This window comes from Entelurus aequoreus, linkage group LG04, assembly GCF_033978785.1.
Source record: "Entelurus aequoreus isolate RoL-2023_Sb linkage group LG04, RoL_Eaeq_v1.1, whole genome shotgun sequence".
NCBI lineage: Eukaryota > Metazoa > Chordata > Actinopteri > Syngnathiformes > Syngnathidae > Entelurus > Entelurus aequoreus.
Genome location: NC_084734.1, coordinates 63354109 through 63374468, shown reverse-complemented (window position 1 = coordinate 63374468; position 20360 = coordinate 63354109). Strand labels below are relative to the sequence as shown.

The 20360-nt window shown below is 38.8% G+C and overlaps 1 protein-coding gene across 3 annotated transcripts in view; it reads right to left on the bottom strand.

Moving 5' to 3' along the window:
- LOC133648919 (cohesin subunit SA-2-like) overlaps nucleotides 1-20285 on the bottom strand; it is a 52751-nt gene extending 32466 nt beyond the window's left edge. The window contains exons 1-18 of one of the 3 annotated variants that reach the window (XM_062045461.1): nucleotides 20163-20285; nucleotides 18215-18338; nucleotides 18050-18131; nucleotides 17252-17395; nucleotides 17068-17164; nucleotides 9145-9221; nucleotides 8770-8974; nucleotides 8278-8429; nucleotides 6165-6238; nucleotides 5962-6085; nucleotides 5435-5533; nucleotides 5208-5287; nucleotides 4929-5036; nucleotides 4389-4500; nucleotides 4182-4299; nucleotides 3114-3217; nucleotides 2284-2376; nucleotides 2110-2199 (exon numbers count right to left, since the gene is read on the bottom strand). In XM_062045461.1, coding sequence (XP_061901445.1) covers nucleotides 2110-2199; nucleotides 2284-2376; nucleotides 3114-3217; nucleotides 4182-4299; nucleotides 4389-4500; nucleotides 4929-5036; nucleotides 5208-5287; nucleotides 5435-5533; nucleotides 5962-6085; nucleotides 6165-6238; nucleotides 8278-8429; nucleotides 8770-8974; nucleotides 9145-9221; nucleotides 17068-17164; nucleotides 17252-17395; nucleotides 18050-18131; nucleotides 18215-18258 — 1803 coding nt within the window. In that variant the 5' untranslated portion in view covers nucleotides 18259-18338; nucleotides 20163-20285. Of the gene's footprint in view, nucleotides 1-2109; nucleotides 2200-2283; nucleotides 2377-3113; nucleotides 3218-4181; nucleotides 4300-4388; nucleotides 4501-4928; nucleotides 5037-5207; nucleotides 5288-5434; nucleotides 5534-5961; nucleotides 6086-6164; nucleotides 6239-8277; nucleotides 8430-8769; nucleotides 8975-9144; nucleotides 9222-17067; nucleotides 17165-17251; nucleotides 17396-18049; nucleotides 18132-18214; nucleotides 18339-19668; nucleotides 19847-20029 lie in introns of those variants that run through there. The other 2 variants (XM_062045460.1, XM_062045462.1) reach the window with 2 other exon arrangements.
- Between the last annotated feature and the right edge of the window lie 75 nt (nucleotides 20286-20360).

The window sequence follows — 20360 nt, the reverse complement described above, 5'->3', positions numbered from 1 at the left end:
TTTACAGCCTCACTGATTTAACTACACAGCAAATAAAAGTCACGTTACTTAGCCAATAAACGTTAGCTTACATTCAAAACTTACCCTTCTTTGTGCAACTTCAAATGTCGAACGAAGTTGGAAGTTGTTACGTCTCCGTCTATAATATTCGAACTGCATGATTTGCGAAGGGCTATTCGTTTTTTGTTGACCGAGTCGTAGTTTTAATACCCGAATGAAATTAACTTTGGCCTAATAATTGTTTCTCACTGCCGCATTGTTTGACAATTCTTCTGCATTGGTTGTCCTGCAATTTGATTGGATGAGAGCTGTGGGATGAAAACAGCGTAGATCTAATTTGATTGGCTGTTGTACTGAGAGCACGCCAGCTGACAGGAACAACACGCTGATAGACACAGACGAAGAAAAGGAAAAATACGGAGCGGCGCGCTCCCAAATAACTTTTTAATCTTTGGGTTTTGGGGAAAGTAGCATGTCATGTCAAGTCAAAAGGCTCAAGTCCAAGTGAAGTCACAAGTCATTGATGTTAAAGTCCAAGTCGAGTTACAAGTCTCTTTACATTTTGTCAAGTCGAGTCCAAAGTCATCAAATTCATGACTCGAGTCTGACTCGAGTCCAAGTCATGTGACTCGAGTCCACACCTCTGGCAAATATAAATCAGACAAAAACAGAGGATGGCGGTGTAACAGTATCATTACAATATTAAATAATTTCCCACTTTTGGCTCAGATTTAAAGTCTTTGATTTTTGCCCTTCAAGTCCTCTTGTGTCCAGGGAGTTATTTGCTGGGTTTGTAAACATTAACAAAAAGGATAAAATATTTATTAATAGTAATAAATATCAATATAATTACTGTGGTATCGACCTGATACTGTACTACTTGATATCGTTGCTGTCGATATTTGCAGCGATCCACCTACCTTTATTTTAAGAGCTCTTGCTTGCAGTTAGCATATCTTTTTATGGTGTGCCGTGAAGCATGTTTAGCTATTCCACTTCCGACTGGGATGATACTTGTAAGAAACTTAGTTTATTTGCTGCCATGGAAGAAGAGTCTTTGCACTGTGGAGAAGACATTAGCCCCTAGCGAGAACGCAAAAAGTGTGTTGAGGACATGTTACTTCGCTTGTCGCTTTCAAATTTGTGGTACACAGCTAAAATGTGTTATCGACAAGCATTATCAAAATGTAACGACAGAATTAAAGGCTCTATCATAAATTTATATCATTTATATTGCATATCATCTCAATCGTGCAACCATGTAAGTAATTAATTTACCATAAAAATCCACAGCAAATTGTCATAAATAATGTAGCAAAACCAGCAGCATTATAGATTACAGAATGTGCCGGAAAAAAACAACTCATGTCGTAATGGCGATGTTCCGAATTTCAGGGTTAATGAAAGCACCTTGCTGGATTGCCTATGATTGGTGGGTAATGAGGCAGTGTTGCATGTTGGTGTGGAAAGCGATAGCCATATGTGGGTGCTGTCACTGCAGTGTTGAAACTGGGTGCTGCTGTTGGTGTGTTAAGGTTGGCTATACAGTTTAAAAAGAGTGTCAGACTGCGCACCTCTGTCGGGACGCTTCATTACCAACAAGACGGAATAAAATCGTCAAGCACTTGTTGCTAATGGCCAATTCTGCATTAATTTTGCGCCGAAATGAGGCAATGAAAGAGACATGTTTTTCGGCCTAGTTCGGCCCGGTGCCATTATGCATGCAAATCTCGGTATCCATTGGTATTGACAGGCTGAGTGCTGATTAAGGATAGAAAACGTCAAATAAATTATATATTATTCAACAGTAGCAATGCCTCCACCAGGAAAATTTGTAAATATGGATTCCACTTTTCGTGTTTGACCTTATTAACCAACGTTTGCTTGGTCTCAACTCATAATGTCATGTCATTGAGACAGTAAATATTGAGCCGGGAAACCCAATAAAAGCAGAATTCATATGTATGTCAAAATCTTATGGTTAATTTGAAACATGCTATTCAATTAACTATATAATTATTAGAAAAAAACAAAAACATTTGGTTGTATAGCATTCCACAGATTCTAATGAGCACCGAACAGCTTTACAATCAAATCAGTTTTGCTGACCTTCTCCAGACGTCCTGTGGTATAAATTTCCAGGTCAAAGAACTGAGGAAGCTGTAACAAGTTGGTCACCTTCTCTGCATCCACAGCATACTGTATAATACACATTTAACATCATGACTTTTTGAGAAAAAAGATTTCAAGTATTTAAGTCAAAGAAAAGGAAGGATGACAAACCTTGGCTAGCAGAGGGGGCAAAGCCACAGCAAATAGCTCTGTCATTCTGGTTCTGTCATCAAGTTGAGTCTTCCTTTCTTTTGCTGTCATCACCTAAACATGCACATGCAAATTGCGAACCAACTAAATTATAATTACCCCACATAAAACAACAAGGAAAAACAATAACATTTTCTATCTGGATGCACTTTTTTTACCATCAATATAAATATCAAATTAATTAAAAACTGATTTGATGAACCCTGCAAGGGTGCTCTATACAGTATTTCTTTATAGATTATAAAAGGGGCGTTTTTTTAGGAATCTAATGAGGGGAAAGCTTTTAAATGTACACATTTTACTAAACAATATAGTTTTGCACTATTTCTTACCAATAAAAATGTGCTTAGTTAATATATTATACATTAAAATAGGTGTAGAGTGCAACTAGAGTTTCAGACTTAAAAAAAGGCCTATAGTGGAGAAACTGTAAGAATCAAAATGAAGATGTTTATCCAGAACATAAACATGAAAGCAAACATCAGATAAGATGCCTCCTCATAACACAACTTTAATATACCATACCAACTTTATTAATATTCAACAAGGATCTTGTTTATAATTTATTTAAGTAGACGACGCACCTGGAAAATAAGATGCAGAATATATTACAGTAGGAGCTACTGTTTTGGGAAATATGAAACTTTCTAGACCTATTGGGTCATTCAGGTATTGACATTGTAGGTTTTAAGATATTAGTAATCAAATATATAAACACAAATATTTAATCAACAACACCATATCAAAACCTTGAATACTACTCTTTTCCACTTAACCCGTGCAAATCTTACCCTCTTCCCTGTGCCTCTTCCAACGGGTGGGTGGCATTCAGCAGCCTGGCGTACAGTGCACAGCATGATTTCAATCAAAGCTGTTTCTTGCCGGTCAGTCAGAGCTACAAAAGTCACAACATTGTGGTTAATAATGAATGCTTTTGCTGCAGGGCTGGGCGATATGGCCTTTTTTTAATATCGCAATATTTTAAGGCCATATCGCGATACACGATATATATCTCGATATTTTACCTTAGCCTTGAATGAACACTTGATGCATATAATCACAGCAGTATGATGATTCTATGTGTCTACATTAAAACATTCTTCTTCATACTGCATTAATATATGCTACTTTAAAACTTTCATGCAGAGAAGGAAATCACAACTAAAAAAATCACAATTTTTTTCATACGGTGTTGATCTGGAAATGTTTGCCTCGGCATTTTGATGGTGTGGGCGTTTTGCACCGAACAGAGATGTTGACATGCGGAGTAAGCACCCTTCATTCTCTAGCAGGTGACTTTTCAAATGATGCTACATATTAGCAGTAATGCTACTTTTTATAGCAACGCTTTTGCCCAACACTTGACAAATTACGGTTGTCTGTTCGACATATTCCCACTTGAAGCCAAACCACCGCCAGACGATGGACCCCCTGCTGTTTTTTGGGGGAATTAATTATTCCTTCATTTGTTACCAGATTCGCAACTCTCTCTCTCGTATTACCACTCGCACGGCTACGCTAACATCACAGCTAACGTTACCCATGCTGCTACCTCTTTGCTGCGCGAGGGCGTATACGTATGTGACGTATGTCGTGACAGTATGTGACGTGTGTAAGAAGGTGCGCTTGTCTGTCTGTGAGAAGGAGACACAGGAACGAGCGAGGAGAGCCTGTAGTGTAATGCCAGCAGCTAAAAGCAACTGCGTGAGATTGTATACTCGAATATCACGATATAGTCATTTTCTATATCGCACAGAGACAAACCCGCGATATATCGTGTATATCGATATATCGCCCAGCCCCAATTTGCTGCATGCCAGTGGCTGGCAACACGTGATTGAAAGAGGTTTGTGTCATACCTTCTTCTCCTGGCAGTGGATCGTCTAACAGTAAGCTGCTCATACAGTCCCAGTCCTTCAGTAGCTCAGCACCACACTCCCAAAGAGAGTCCACTAAGTAGGCTGCATGTTCATGGAGCTAAAGACATGTTTATAACATTACACATTGAATGGCTTGATAGCTTGGAAACAATCAGTGAAGAGATATGACAAAAACCTGAACTATACCTCGCTCTCCAGGAAGAAGAAGACAGTGGTCTTGATGAGGTTGGCATTGGGACTTTGTCGGCCTCTTCTCTTGGGGGCACCTTCCTCTTCTGGTTCCCGCTGGCTGAACAATCTTCAAATGATACAAAATTGAAGTCTTAGGAACACTAAAAGTCTATCCCTACAAACCTATCAATCCATTGGTTATTCAGACGACATTTTTCCCACAACTATTGGATAACACGCAATTAAAAATGATCCGTTAATTCCAGTGGGGATAATTTCATTAAATGTTCATAAACCATTTATTTACTGTAATCCAAGCACAATGAGCATATGGTTTGTAACAACATATCTTTTACAACTTTTGTAAAACATGATTAAACACTTACAGGATGTTTCTGTACAACTATTGGAAAATGAGTGTGAATGCCCAACATGATGGGCCAAAATAATATAATTTCTGTGTAGAAACAATAAGACTCAAAGCTCGGCTATGGACAGACTCCCAATGTAGAACATAATCCTGACAGTGAAAAGTTAAATTGAAGTCTGACATACTTTTTGTAGAGGAATTCTCCTGCTGCAATGGCAACAGGTCTGTGTGCCGAGTAGACCAGATGATAGACGCTCTCACAGTCCTCAGGAGTCAATACCTCATCTGTACTACTGCAGAAATAAACAGAATGCCGGTAAAGTACAATGTTGCAGCGAGTGACTCCTCTGTGCTGTATGTGATACTTTGTGCGAGTACAAAGAGTTGTCCTTGAGATGCAGATTATCTTCAGCTGATAAACAGTGTTAAACACTGTAAACAAGGGGCAAGAGTTTAGAACTTACTTCAAAACTAAAGTGAGCAACTTAATGGCTTGCACTGCAACGTCATACTCCTTGTCAAGGGTCATAGAGACAATCCGGTCCTGGGGAGAAAATCATACGACAAATTTAACAAATTTTTCGGTAAAAAAGTTTATTTGTGTCAGTTTTACCAGACATGTTATCAGAATTTAGCCTCCAATAAGTATGTTTAGGTGTAGTGGTTAAGATGTCCGAAAGGTGGAGCTGACCTTAAAGCGACTGGTGAAGAGTTCAAGCCTTGCATTGAGCTCTCTGTTGTAGTACAGACCCTGCAGAGCTGTCAGACATTTCAGACGTACCTCACCTTGCTGAAAAAAAAATCAAGAAAGTAAACCAGAAAATCCAAGAATTAATCATGCAGGTATTCTGTAACAGGCATGATTAGCAATATATGTCAAATACTAACGTAAAGTTTATTTTCAAGATAAACAAAACGTAAAAATTGCACTTCCCTTATGTAAAGAACACCAAGAGCAAGCGTTTTCGTGTTTATACTTTGGCATTGTAACTTGGATTTGATTGCATCCGGAAAAAACAACGATTTCCTGTAAATTTGATTACTTCTAGTGGCACAAATGGAGATAGACATACACATATCATTCAGGCATTATAGCAAATGTATACAAAACAAACAAAAACAAAAATTCTAGAGGTCAATGTTCATTCATCCAAAATGTATCCGTCCCAAAAAAAAAGAGGACTAAATTTCAAAAGGTAAGTTGGGTACCAAACCCACCTTATCGTGCATTGTCCATCCCACATACTTTAGGTAACTGTCGTTAAGGAAGGCGTCACTGTAGAGTTTCATCCAAACTCCAATCTCTTCTATACAAATGGCTCTGATTTCTGCTATTGAATCACTGTTGAAACATTGTAATTATTAGTTACAATAAAAAAGAACAAATTGTTATGATTCAATATAATTATGTGGTACCATACCGATAGCGATGTACAAAGACTCCTTTAAATATTGCATTCATCATGTTTTCAATCTCATCCTGGTTTTCTTGGAGCTGAAATGTAAAGAGAATACATAAATTACCTGAAATAGTCTGGGGTGGATGAGGTACTAATAGGCATAAGTTCTGCAGCACAAGTTTAATAAAAATTACATATATGTGGCAGCCAAACATGCCACCAATCTGTGGTAAGGCTGCAGAGTGAAAAAGCAGATGGATGCCAGGTGGAACCTGCTGGGATATAACCCAGTTAACAGGAGATGCTAGTTGAATAACACTAGTCACTCACATGATGCATGTTGGTGCAATTCTATAAGTCTCTGTTACAAATTATTCACAGATTCACTTTCATGTGTGACAGCCTAGGCAGACAGACCTAAAAGGAAAATTTTCTTTCCACCTAAATTTTATTCATTAAAAAGGGAAAAACACATGGTGAACTAAACTAGATACTGGCTACTGGATGATTTTCGTTAAAAAATTATCGATGTCGATGCCATTATCGAATCCTCTTATCGAACCGATTCCTTATCGAATCTCTTATCGAATCCAGATAGGTTGTTGTGTGTGCACCTTGTGTGTGCACTGAGTTCCAAAAGCCGTAGATGTTATGTGACTGGGCCGGCACGCTGTTTATATGGAGGAAAGGCGGACGTGACTGAGGACAGCATGCGGATGTTAAAGGGTGAAGGTTTCAGGTGAGAGAGGACGCTAAAGGCACGCCCCTAGCGAGCATATAGTGCTGCTATGTGCGTTGTAAATAAAAAAATTGCCAACAAACACATCACCAACATGGACGAGGTGCCGCTCACTTTCGACATCCCGGTGAAGCACACTGTGGAGAAGAAGTGGACCAGCACGGTAGAGAATAGATACGCACAACGGGGTAAGAGAAGTTGGCTTTTACTGTTGTGCTAGCTTGCTATGCTAATGGGCAGAAACTGCCACCTATGGTGATTTTCAAGACGCTGCCGAAAGAAAAGTTTCCACCTGGAGTCATTATTAAGGCATGACGAACGAACTCCAACCGCTGGAGATGGGTGTAAACAGGACGTTCAAAGTGAAGTTGTGAGCGTCATGGGAGCGATGGATGACAGACGAACACGGCTTCACAAAAACTAGGAGGCAGCGTCTGGCGAGTTACGCCACAATTTGTGAATGGATCGTGGATGCTTGAGCTAACGTGTCTGCTTGCACTGTTGTTCGAGCTTTCGCAAAAGCCGGCATCTTTTCCGAGGAACCCCATAGCAACGAGACCGACTTTGAAAATGACGAGAGGGAAGTTGGAGTGTTTGATGGAGAACTTGCCCAGCTGTTTATTTCGGACACAGAAGATGAGGACTTTGATGGATTTGTGGATGAGTATTGATCAAAAACTAATATGAGTACATTGATAAATACTTCAATAAAGTACAACCGAACTCAGTTTTGCTCCTGCAGCTTTTTTTAAAACAGCGTCCATGCATGCTAGCGTATGTTTTAAGCTAGCGCCCAAAAATACGCTGCGCCTTATTTATGCGTTAAATAATGAAATAGCACCCGTAACTGACACGGCGCCTTTTAATATGGTGCGCCCTATGGTCGAGAAAATACGGTATAGTGGCTTCCATAACGGGAACCGGTTCTCAAAAAGGGATTCGAATCCATGAAATCGGTTATTTTCTTATCGAAGCATCGGGAGAACCGGTTTTCAAACATCATCCCTAGTTACTTTTATGAAAACCTAAAGACAAAAAGCAGCAGCAGACTTTTTTCCTAAGCCTAAACCCAGAAGATATAATGCTCTGGATTTACCATAAACAAACACATGGGGGCACTGCTGAGAAATAGTTGCTCAGTCTTTGGCAAATCTATATTAAAAAAGTATGAAAAAAACACTCCTTACATGTGGATAATCCTTATGACCTATTTTTACAATCATTTCCATGTAGCCATATCCATTGCATGTATGTAGAGCGTTTTCCCTTCAATGAGCTACATCATGTATAAATAAATAAAACTGGCCATATCTTTTTTTTACCTGAATATGCTGATTACTGAAAATCAATTCCATCTTGAATCACCCTATATTATACTTGTCTGCATAAACTCACCTCTTTTCGCTTCTGCAAGAGGAGCTCCAGCCTGTCATTGGCCCTTTTTGCCACTATCTTATTCCTCTCTGCCTCGTATTGACGCTGGGTGTTGTCCATGTTGATGCTCAAGTTGAGAGCTACATTCACCAGGGCTGTCATCAGCTTCATGGCTGTTCAAAACACAAACAATATCAATCAACATGACTTGATATACAAACGTAGGTTGGTCCACTACGTCAAAGTGAGACATAGAGAAACTATACAACACAACTGAGATAACGATTCAACAATTAAAAAAACATTCTAGCAGTTATATTTGAGAGGATGTACTGTATGACTTTCGGGAGAAATGAAGTACAATTTAAATAAGGAAGATTTGCAGTGCAAGTCATACCCTTCACAAGCAGACTATGTGCAAATTAAAATGAGTCTTCTGCTCTGCTTTGGCAAGCAAGGGGTCTTATGGCAATGATACATCCAGCATTTCTAGTCTAACACTGGTAATCTTACCTGCCAGTGTAGAGGTGTGTCTGAAGGCTCTGACTTGAGAGTCTGATAATCCGGTGAGAAGCGAGATGACTGTGTCCATCATATATTCATCATAGATGATACTGTATTGACACTGCCGCACCAGGACCGATATGAATTCACAAAAACTTGATTTGAACTTCTTCCATAGGGGACCTGCTATAGTGAGGGGGTAGTCGCCACTGTCCTAGAGAAACCACAAAGGAAAAGACACCATCAAAACATCAGTTTTTCTCAAACAAAACATCTGACATTTCTGACAAAAGTCTCAACCTTTTTTTCATTTATTTTTGTGATATGAATTATTGCTATTCATATTAATTAAATCTACAAGATACAAAATAAAAGTGGTATTACCTCGTCAAATTCCTCTGTCATTCGTCTGATTATTTCTGAGTTCTGCATGTTGCGGAACATCTCTCCACTGACAACACCTGATGAATGCAGGAATTAGTCACCTTATCTTTACTGATTGATTTGGGACAGTGCATATTAATACACCATCTTATACTTCTGTACAAACTGTTAAAGAATCAGATTATAGCATGGTTGCTCATTTTGATGTGTAGTGTTGACTCCAGGTGACATTAAAGTGTACATGGTCACATAAAGCCGCAATGTATCATATCACACATCTGACAAAGATGTTCTCATGAGTGCCAATGTGTGTACTGATAAAAGCAACAGTTTTGCTCTATCTGCTCTTCTTGTTTCAAGACTGACAAAACTCCAGTCAAATATCTCAACATTAATGGAGATACCATTTTTGGTCTTTGTTGAAATTACAAGGATTGCTGCAAGCAAACAAGACAAGAAGTTTAGTGTTTCCGATACATACTATCAACTAATCATACAAGAACATTTTGAGCCGCCACAAGTAAAATAAATTGTGGGCGGGGTCAACGTTCCCTCTGAGGTGTGCGCCTGTGCAATTGCGCACCGCTCACGCGTCCTCAGCGCACTGCAAATTAATGCCACGCAGGAAATCAAAAATCCCATCTGAACTTAAAAACAAAATAAACATATTACAATTTATTCTGTATGATTTTGCAATGCAACTCTGTGAGTGACAGGTGACAACAAGAGTGGCCCCAATGAATAAAACAATCTTTGTCAACACAGTTCAATTATCGTCTGTCGAGACACTTTACGGACAGGAATTCCATCAATCAGTTTATTGAGAAAAACTGTTTGTAACCACACCAAAAACAAGAACAGGTAATTTTCTGCCATACAAATCAAGCTTAAACCAACTTTGTCATCCGTCATATCAACAGAAGCCGCTCGCTCGCTCACCTGCACCAACACACGCACTCATGGCACTTAGCCAGTGCTGCGTTTATGGCCACAAAAAAAGTCGGACAACCCCAACGCCACACAATGTGTAAATGCCACAATCAGATGTGTGCTTATTTTACTGCCATTTGTTAAGAATGTTAATCTAAGGATATTATTCATGAAATATTGTCACTAGATTTCATAAATGCTAATAAAAAGATGTATTTTACAGACAGAAAGTTACAGGAACTAAATGTAATCTCTAAAAGGGGTAACATTTCTTTTAAAGGCAGGACCCACAGCCAGACATACAATACTAGCACACAGGTCATGGATAACATGTTTTTTTGTTATTGTCATTGTAAGGGGGCAAAATCACTTATATCAGAAAATGATTTTAATAAAACATTTAAATTGTTATGATGTCAGGTTTGGGACAGGTGTGACACTGGTGCAGCCACAGTGTGCACGTCTGATGTCGCTCACATGTGCTCCACTGAATGTTCAGGGAGTTTGTGCGTTTGCTCACACACATGAAAAATTAGAGGGAACATTGGGCGGGGTATTACTTCCTGTATATCATCTCTTGGCAATCATGTTCCATAAAACATTGACTACATGCTTTTGTTTTAAGATTAGCATTGGCGGTTTGAGCAACAGGTTTTCGTAGCGAGTCAGCACACAGTGCTAAGCAGCAGACTGGACTGGTAGTGCAAAGTTAGCAACCAATATTTGTTTCCACAGAGTTTGGTGACTATATGTTTGCGTAGAGGTGGGAATATTTGGGCACCTCACGATTCGATTATGATTCAGGAACTAGGATTCCATTAGAAAATTGACTATTGATGAATCATTAATTTATGTCTATTGATGCAGTTTTACATTTATTTTCGTTTCACAAAACAAATCACTTGCAACATTTAAAAACAGCACATTTGTATTAAGAAACCGTTAAATTAATTCCAATCACATTTATTATGTTATATTACATGTATGCAGAACTGGAACATAAGTGTCCTATAATAAAGGAGCTGGTTGGATCGCACAGTGACGTGGCTCGCTGCAGTCAGCCAAATATTAAAAACACTCTCCATTTCCTATTTACAATAAAGAAATCGATTATTGATTGACGTTTACTAATCGATTTTACAATCAACTATGTCCGGATTGCCATTAACCTAAAAATCGATTATTTCCCCACCTCTACTATATGCCTGTATGCAGAGGTGGGACCAAGTCATTGCTTTGCAAGTCACAAGTAAGTCTCAAGTCTTTGCCCTCAAGTCTCGAGTCAAGTCCCGAGTCAAGACAGGCAAGTCCCGAGTCAAGTCCAAAGTCAAGACTGGAAAGTCTCAAGTCGAGTCCCAAGTCCTGCATTTTGAGTTTCGAGTCCTTTCAAGTCCTTTTAACCACAGACTAATATTTTTACACAGATTGTGTATGCTTTTAAAACGCTGTATTTATTTATTAAAACAAGTGCATTTGAAATTGCAAGAAAAAAAATAGTGCTGACATTGCAATTCATAATAGCACTATTAACAGTAATTTTAATAGTTTAAACAATTTTAAACATTTAACTCATTCCTTTGCAGAATAAACACAATTGGAAAAACAAACATTAACATACTATTGGTTGTATTTTATGAAAATAATATTACCACAGAGTTGAGAAGGAGCAAAGATATTCAATATTTGTATGTGAAAATCACAAATAAATCTTCTGGGGGAGGATGACTCCCCTACAGGGGTTTGGTTTACAAACTTTCAGCCCCACCTAAAACAAAATTCACCACCCGCCACTGATTATGATGCATTCTCATTTTAGGCAAAATATAAGACAATACTTTCTTAACAGTATAATTGTAACCAGGAATAAGTCTTCAAGTAACAATATTCAAATACTAACATTGTTGGGTAAAACAGCATTTGGTTTTATTCTGAATGTAGTGAAACAAATTGGTGGTTTTAGCTGATATAAAGACTTTCAGGTGTTTATATATGTTTAAGTATTTGGCAGACGCTTTTATCCAAAGCGACATACATAAAAATACATACATAACAATCACTGTAAACATTATCATTTAAGGGAAGAATGTAATACAAAATATCAATACAAAGTGTCAAGACAGAATAAACTCTCTGCTGCTGCAGCAACAGAGATACAGTCTATAGGTCCCTAAGATATATAGATATCTAATGTATTCATACATTGTTTATGTAGGATATACGCATGTATATATAACCTAATCATATTGTTTCTTCAATTTAAAAATAGCTTACCGTTTTTTCCCCCTTCTCTGGGATTATATTCCCAGTTTTGATCTCGGACGTCTGGTCACTTATAGCGTATAAGAATATTATATTACTGTTAAGCAAACTATGAATATTAAAACTTGCCAAAACATGTGTCCGTTATCATAGCTACACGTATGACAAAAAAACGCGTGAAAATCAGTGGTATTCAGTGAGGTAAAATGAATTAAATGCGCTGACAGTTCATTGCTCCTGACAAATAAATTGCACTGAGTGGAGCGGATCACCACTCCAAGATGGCGGCCCCGCGTCTCGTCTGCGCCAGTAGGCAGTAGCGCTCGATGCTGCGTACCCTTAAAACATGTCTATGGTTATAACGTTAGCAGTGAGTTTACAGCCTCACTGATTTAACTACACAGCAAATAAAAGTCATGTTACTTAGCCAATAAACGTTATCTTACATTCAAAACTTACCCTTCTTTGGGCAACTTCAAATGTCGAACGAAGTTGGAAGTTGTTGCGTCTCCGTCTGTAATATTCAAACTGCGTGATTTGCATACGCAATTTGTTTTTTGTTGACCAAGTCGTAGTTTTTGTACCCGAACGAAACCAACTTTGGCATAATTGTTTCTCTCTGCCGCATTGTTTGACAACTCTTGTTCGGTGGTTGTCCTGCAATTTGATTGGATGAATGCTGTGTGATGAAAACAACGTATAACTAATTTGATTGGCTGTTGTACTGACAGCACACCGGCTGACAGGCAGCACACACGCTGATGGACAGACACGTACAAAATGAAAGATACGGAGCGCTCCCAAATAACTTTTTAAGCTTTGGGTTTTGGGGAAAGTAGCAAGTCATGTCAAGTCAAAAGGCTCAAGTCCAAGTGAAGTCACAAGTCATTGATGTTAAAGTCTAAGTCGAGTTGCAAGTCTCTTTACATTTTGTCAAGTCGAGTCTAAAGTCATCAAATTCATGACTCGAGTCTGACTCGAGTCCAAGTCATGTGACTCGAGTCCACACCTCTGCCTGTATGTAAAAATGCATTTGCTGAATTATGTCAATTTTGTTAAAATCTCATTTGTTGAATGTTTGTACAAGTTTAAAACGATAGCAATGCTAATTTGAATTAGTCTGTCAATGTGGTTGTTCGTTGTATGTTAGCATTAGGGCAAAAGAGCCAACCTTCATCTTAAATGGCTGCAAGGCCTGGGTGATATGGCCTAAAAAAACTATCTTTTTTTCCTACTTTAAAAAAAACCCAATGAATACAAATGACAGATGATTCAAAACAAGTCTTTATTTTATTTTATCAAAAACTAGTGGTTTGAAATCACAATGCCTCGTCTTTGCAAAACTTTAATTTGTATAATGTTGTTCCTTTTTAAATAAGAGCTTCCACTGGGAGGCAATACTTGCGTCTTGAACAAATTACTTCTGTTAAATGTAGTATTCCATTGTATGCAAATACGTAAATAATAATCTACAACATTGAGATTATAAAGTGCCTACTCAAAATGTCTGTCTTAAATGAAATCTAGGGATGTCCGATAATATCAGGCTGCCGATATTATCGGCCGATAAATGCTTTCAAATGTAATTTCGGAAATTATTGGTATCAATTTCTTAATTATCGGTATCTAAAAGTAAAATGTATGACGTTTTAAAACGCCGCTGTGTACACGGACGTAGGGAGAGGTACAGAGTGCCAATAAACCTTAAAGGCATTTCCTTTGCGTGCGTGCCGTCCGAGTCACATAATATCTACCGGCTGTTCTCATCACGAATTAATGCAAGGCATACTTGCTCAACAGCCATACAGGTCACACTGAAGGTGGGCGTATAAACAGCTTTAACACTGTTACAAATACACGCCACACTGTGAACCCACACTAAACAAGAATGACAAACACATTTCGGGAGAACATCCGCACCGTAACACCACATAAACACAACAGAACAAATACCCAGAATCCCTTGCAGTACTAACTCTTCCGGGACGCTACTATATAATATAATCTATGCTAAGGAAACAAGGGGGAGGGTGGAAGTTACAGAAGCTCCTGGGGGAAAAAAGTATGCCAGAGCAAGAGGAAAAAAAACTGAGTTTAGATTTATTTATTTTTTTAAATCATCTGCAACAAAAAACAGGAATTTATTGATAAAATCAAACTATTGCTCAGGACTAATGGCTGAATTGCTTTTTTCGGTTCATACCAAACTGTAATGTTGATTTACCATGATTCTTAAATGTATGTGAACTACATGTGTGTATTAATCGACTTTCCTTTGTGTGCTTAGTTTTACTGGAATTTAATTGTGGAGACTATCAATACACAACCTCAAGTTGGAAGTTTTCCATCTCTAATTTAAAAGGACTGTTTACCAAGGGTGTATAAAGTGCAGCCTGTGTTACATTGTAGGAATAAAATAAACAGCAATAATTATAACGATGTAATGCAACAACAAAAAAGATACAGTGTTTCCCACACATTCATTTATTTGTGGCGGCCCGCCACGAAATAATTACGTCCGCCACAAATAAAAATAAAAAAAGAATAAAAATAAAAATAAAAAAATTTTTTTTTTTTTTTTGTCCTCTCCAGCTTCTCAGGCAAATCATATAGTTGATGTAGATGCCCATATCGGCTGTTCAGATTTACTTTACAAAAGAGAAGTGTAGGATACTTCTCTTGTTGCCTTATTTGTATTTGACTTTATTAAATGTATTTATATTAGAAACACAACATGTGTATATAACAAAGGGTGCAAAGTCTGCAGGCAGTAGGAAACACATGGTTAAGTGTAGGGAGTAAAACTGATGGCAGTCTAAAGTTCAAGATTTTTGGAGCTCTTTGTTCAGTGGATCAGATGTTTGATGAAGCTCTGTGTCTATCTACCCCCACAACTGTTTTCTGTTTATTTGTTACTGACTGTGGCAGGACACCTCTGCCTCTGTTTCACTTTATGATGCTGGTAAATAATATGGTTGTAGTAGTAGGCTAAAGTTAAATTATTTAGTATGCACTAATTAAAGGGGCAGAGCTTTATGAGACATTTTAGCTTTTATATTTTATAAGATATATTTTTTGTAAGAACCACAATTAATAAATATATTTCAGTGAATAACTTATTGTTCAAATCTGTATATAAATATGTACATAAAGTGTTGTAATTACGGTATATTGTAAAATGGATGGATGGATGGACGTTTAAAACAAAACTGTTATTATTAATTAGTAAGTATACATTTTTTGAGCCTTTTTAGAAAAAATCATATCATTGTAGTAAATTATGCAAATTACTCGATGATGCCAAGGTGACCACGCCCATAGCCACGCCCCCACCGCCACAGGTATCTTGGCAGTTTATGGGAAACACTGAGATATGTTGATAACACAGATCTGTCTTCAGATATATGTGTAACATGTTTGACCCCCCCAAAAATACATGCATCATAGCTAATTATGCAAAATATATGATGACATCATATTGCGATAGCCTGGGCCACACCCCCAGTGCACTGCTGGCCATGGCCTTATCGCCACAAATAGTTTGCTGTTCTGTGGGAAACACTGAAGTTCCAAAAATAACTGTGACCTGTATTCTGCACTAAAATATTGCAGAGTGGCAGACAAACAACCACACTATGTCATTTTCATATGATTCAGTATGCTCTAGTGACATATAAGAAGTAGATTAAACAGACAAATTTGAGGTTATCTGCATCAGACATCCATTTTCTACCACTTGTCTTGTTCAAGTCCGCAGGGAGCTGAAGCCTGTCCTAGCCAACTATACCTTGGACTGTTCACCAGTCAATCAAATCACATCACTATCGCAGAACAGGAGCTGAACCCACACTGGCTACATGGAAGTCCGCAGAGTGTACCACTATATTAGGACTACGTTTACACTGCAAGCCAAGTGGCCCAAATCAGATTTTTTTAAATCAGATTTTTTACAGTTGACTGTTTAAACTGCAAGTAAAATGTGATTTTTATCAGACTCCAGTGTAATGTAAATGAAAACAAAGGAAGTTGACTGGGAGCAAGTCACTACTACTACAAAATAAAATAAAAGTCGCCACACCTTGAAAATGACTGATTTTTTATGTGAAAGTAAATGAAAGTAATATAATGTATGAATGGATGTATATAGTGTGAACTAATTCGCAGGGTTGTAATATTTACATGGCTGTTAAGTAGAGGAGTCACGGACATCAGTGTGGCTCTACAGGAGCTTTATTTTTTAACTCACATGTAAGCAAATGCGCCACAGCGTCAATTCCAGTCTTTCAACAATGGCTATTTCTTCTCAATCAAAATATATATTTATGTATTACATATAGCCTATTATTTGCGCACTATTGACAAGGGATGCACTGAAAATTCAGTCATTTTAAATAGAAACCGAAACTGGGTGTTTTGATGAAATATCCATTTCGGCTGGCGACTGCGTCTTTCCGCACAAGTGATGTAGCTCGCTCAAAGCTGATGAAAAAATCAGATTCAGGGCACACACAGATCGCATTGCGTTTAGACTGAAGTCACATTTGAAAAGATCAGATTCCAATCGGATTCAGATGCCAAAAGATCTCATTTGAAGCACTTTGGAGCGTTTAGACTGGCAAACAAAATAAGATCTGTGTCACTTGCGGGCAAAAAAAATCTGATTTAGTGTGCAGTGTAAACGGGGCTTATAGTGACCATTTGCTTCACAAATAGTTGTACATTTAACAAACTTACCTTTACACCCTGAACACTGGATGAAAAAGTTGATGAGATCAAGTAGGGCAACATCTTTGTCATGTTTGTAAGACTCGATCCAGTCGTCAACAACAGACTACAAGAGAATGACATAATTTAAAAATTTAGGACGAGTGTATATATGTTTTTTAAGACAACAAAAGTAATAAAGGCAAGGTCTTACCTGCATTGCACTCCTGCCCAGCTTGACCACCTCAAACAGCATCATGTTTTCCATGCCATTCTCTTGGTGGTGGCCATTTATCCGGCCTGCGCCTTTCGCACCCTTGCCTTTGTCTCCCGCTGCCTTCTTCCCCTTCTTTCCACCCTAGAAAAAAAACAATAGTTAAAAAAAATAATAATAGAAGGCACTAACTACACTTCCTTGTTTTATACTTTGATATATTTTTTTCACGTATGTCCAATTTGAATAACTTTTGCTCAACATTGACAATAATTTATAATTTTATTATTTAAATTGTACATGCATTGTGTTACTACAGTCACTACACAATCATTAATGTAGGATAAAAAAATGTGTTGGAAAGAGGTAGTGGCTGTATAAGGTTGTTGCAAACTAAATATCACTGCAATATAATACAACTTGTGCCCTATGATTTGCTAAAACACATTCGGAGCTCGCTAGGCTCACAACCTAAGGGATTACATCATTACGGCCTTTTACAATTTCAAAAGTTGGAAGCCAGCCAGGTAAAAGCACAATTGGTTCACTTAAGTTTGTGAGTGTCTCCTTTGTTGTTTAGTTGCTATGTGTTACTATGCTATGCGTTGGAGCAGTAGAGCAAGTGTAATAAACGACAAAAGCTTCTGAGAGCCACAAGCAATCTGACAATGCATTGATAATGTTTAAGCAGCAATATGTTGAAGCCTGATTGGGCTCCTCTGATGCAACCTTATACAGACCACTGTTAAAAACAAGTAATAAATTAAAAAGTTAGTATGTTGATGTATTGGTTATTACCTTTCCTTTCGATGAAATTGAACTCCTTCCATCTAGATCTTCAGAAAAGTCTGTGTCTGAAGAAAACTGTGTGTCTGTATCACTGGTGTAGAGGGGAGGGGATCAGAAATGAATATGAACAATTTACACCTGCTAAAGCATAATAACAGACGAGGTTGCACTTACTGAGCATAGGGGAAGTCTGCTGGTATTTCTGGTGCTGCTATCATTTCTGTAACATCTTCTGGATCACTTCCAATTTATGACTGACTGGCTTGTAATCCTCAGGACTGGCCGGGTCGCATAAAACCTAAACATGTGAAATGTTTAGTAAATAAGGCGAATATTACACAGATGAAAACATTTTCTGTAGTAAACAAATCTTGCTTGATGCTCCGAGAAAAAAAGTTGCTTCACATGGTAACAGTGGGCGGTACAGATGCTCCTGTGGCACAGAGCTCTCTAACCATTGGCTCGCTGTTTCTCAGCCCCTTAGCTATACACTTATGGCTCATGGCAGATTTTACTGTCTTCCTCTCTGTCCAAATATGGAACTGCTCTGTCCGCCCATATCATCCCTTTGACCAATCAAAACACGTTACCAGCATCAACAAGATCCTGCAGGCCACAGCTATTGCATGTACCGACCGGGTAGCTACTGTATGAAAAAGTGGCTCATACATGCAAAGATGCAGGCAAACTTTTGAATTTCAATAAATTACGTGACAGGTTAATCTTTAACGGAATTATGCCAATACTCCCCTAATGTACCACTTTTGAGTACCTTTTACAACATCCAATATTGACAGATACAATAAGAGCGGATTGAAATAGATGAATTCATTAATGCAGAAAACCTACCACTGCTTATATTAAGCATAATTTGCCACACAATGCAGAGGACAATGTACAATAGCTAACACAAACGTGGCAATGTGGTGACTGTAAAAAGTGCTGTAGTGACAAAATACAGACGTGGGTATTGTGCCCGTTTCACTCGTTGCTGCGTGTATATTACATGACAAGATGACGGGATTCAATGGGTGTTGACTGAAAAAGTGGCGCCAAATCGCTCAGTGGATCTCATAAAACTTGCTACTATGGACGAGGGTCTTGGTTCTACGGCGCTGTAGAGATCCATATTGAGGAGTTAGACAGTCAACAGTGCAGCAAACTACCGCCCGCTTTCCCTACAACAATGCCGATACGACTGCGCTCTTCGTCGGCTCCTGTCAAAATTGACACCGGTGCGCGCCTGGTGCTAGCACCGCTAGCAACCGTGGGGTTTTTCGCCGTCGCTGTGGGAGACTTTAGGGGGTAGAATGTTCTTCCAAGAGCAACGTAACCGAAATGAAGGCGCACCGAATTCCCCGGTAGACTGTTTCAGGAACGGGTGAGCGTTTGCTGCCGCTATGGCAGAGATATCATAATAACAAAACAACGCAAGCTCGACGGGGCATTCGCGTGCTAATATTAGCGACACTCGACTAGCGTTAAAACCAAACGTACCAAATGTGTGTTTTTCCTGCGTTTAAGTCGCATAAGAGCCCACTGTTAATGCGATGAACGACAACAATAATACATTTCGCGAAGTACAACTACCATTAGTTAGCCATGCTAACAGTACGTGCTAGCGTTACCTAAAAAAAACATCACGTCCTTGCGTCCTCCATCTTGCCTCGGGAGTTCCAGCACCGTATTGCATAAGCAACAAACACTGTTTACAATCATTATGAAGTGCAAGCAAGTCATTCGAAACAACACAACATTGCCGTGTTCCGACCTTTACATTTCGCGTGATTGTGGTAAGAATGTGGAAACGCCAGCTTGCAAAACTAGCAGAGCGACGCTAGCCTCTCACCGCGAGCTAACGAGGCGGCTCGACTCAGGCAGACATCCGCGCTCTAGGCTCAACGAGCGCTAGCCTGGCTAGCACACGGCTAGCAAAATACAAATCAACTAAGTTCAAGATAGCTTTCCGCCATTTTACAGCTAACTTACCTTTCTGAGAAATAATAGTCCCGGCAGATTCCTAACTTTAACTAAATCGACCAGCCTCCGCCTAAAACTCGTTATAATTGTGTAAAAACAGTTTAAAAGTCGCGGTCAGAGGCGGTTTCGGACGTTCTCTCACCCGCTTGCTCCGTAGTTCAATTTGTTGTTTCGACGTCCTGGAAGGAGGAAATCCTGGTACAGAGCTGCCACCTAGCGGCCACCAGGCACCGGCAAGGATGGGACACCTAGTGGCCACTGACCGGCATTGCACCAAAGGGTTGCTGCCACCTCTGAACAGTGCAAAAAATGCTAGAAAAGGCAAAACACAATTATATAT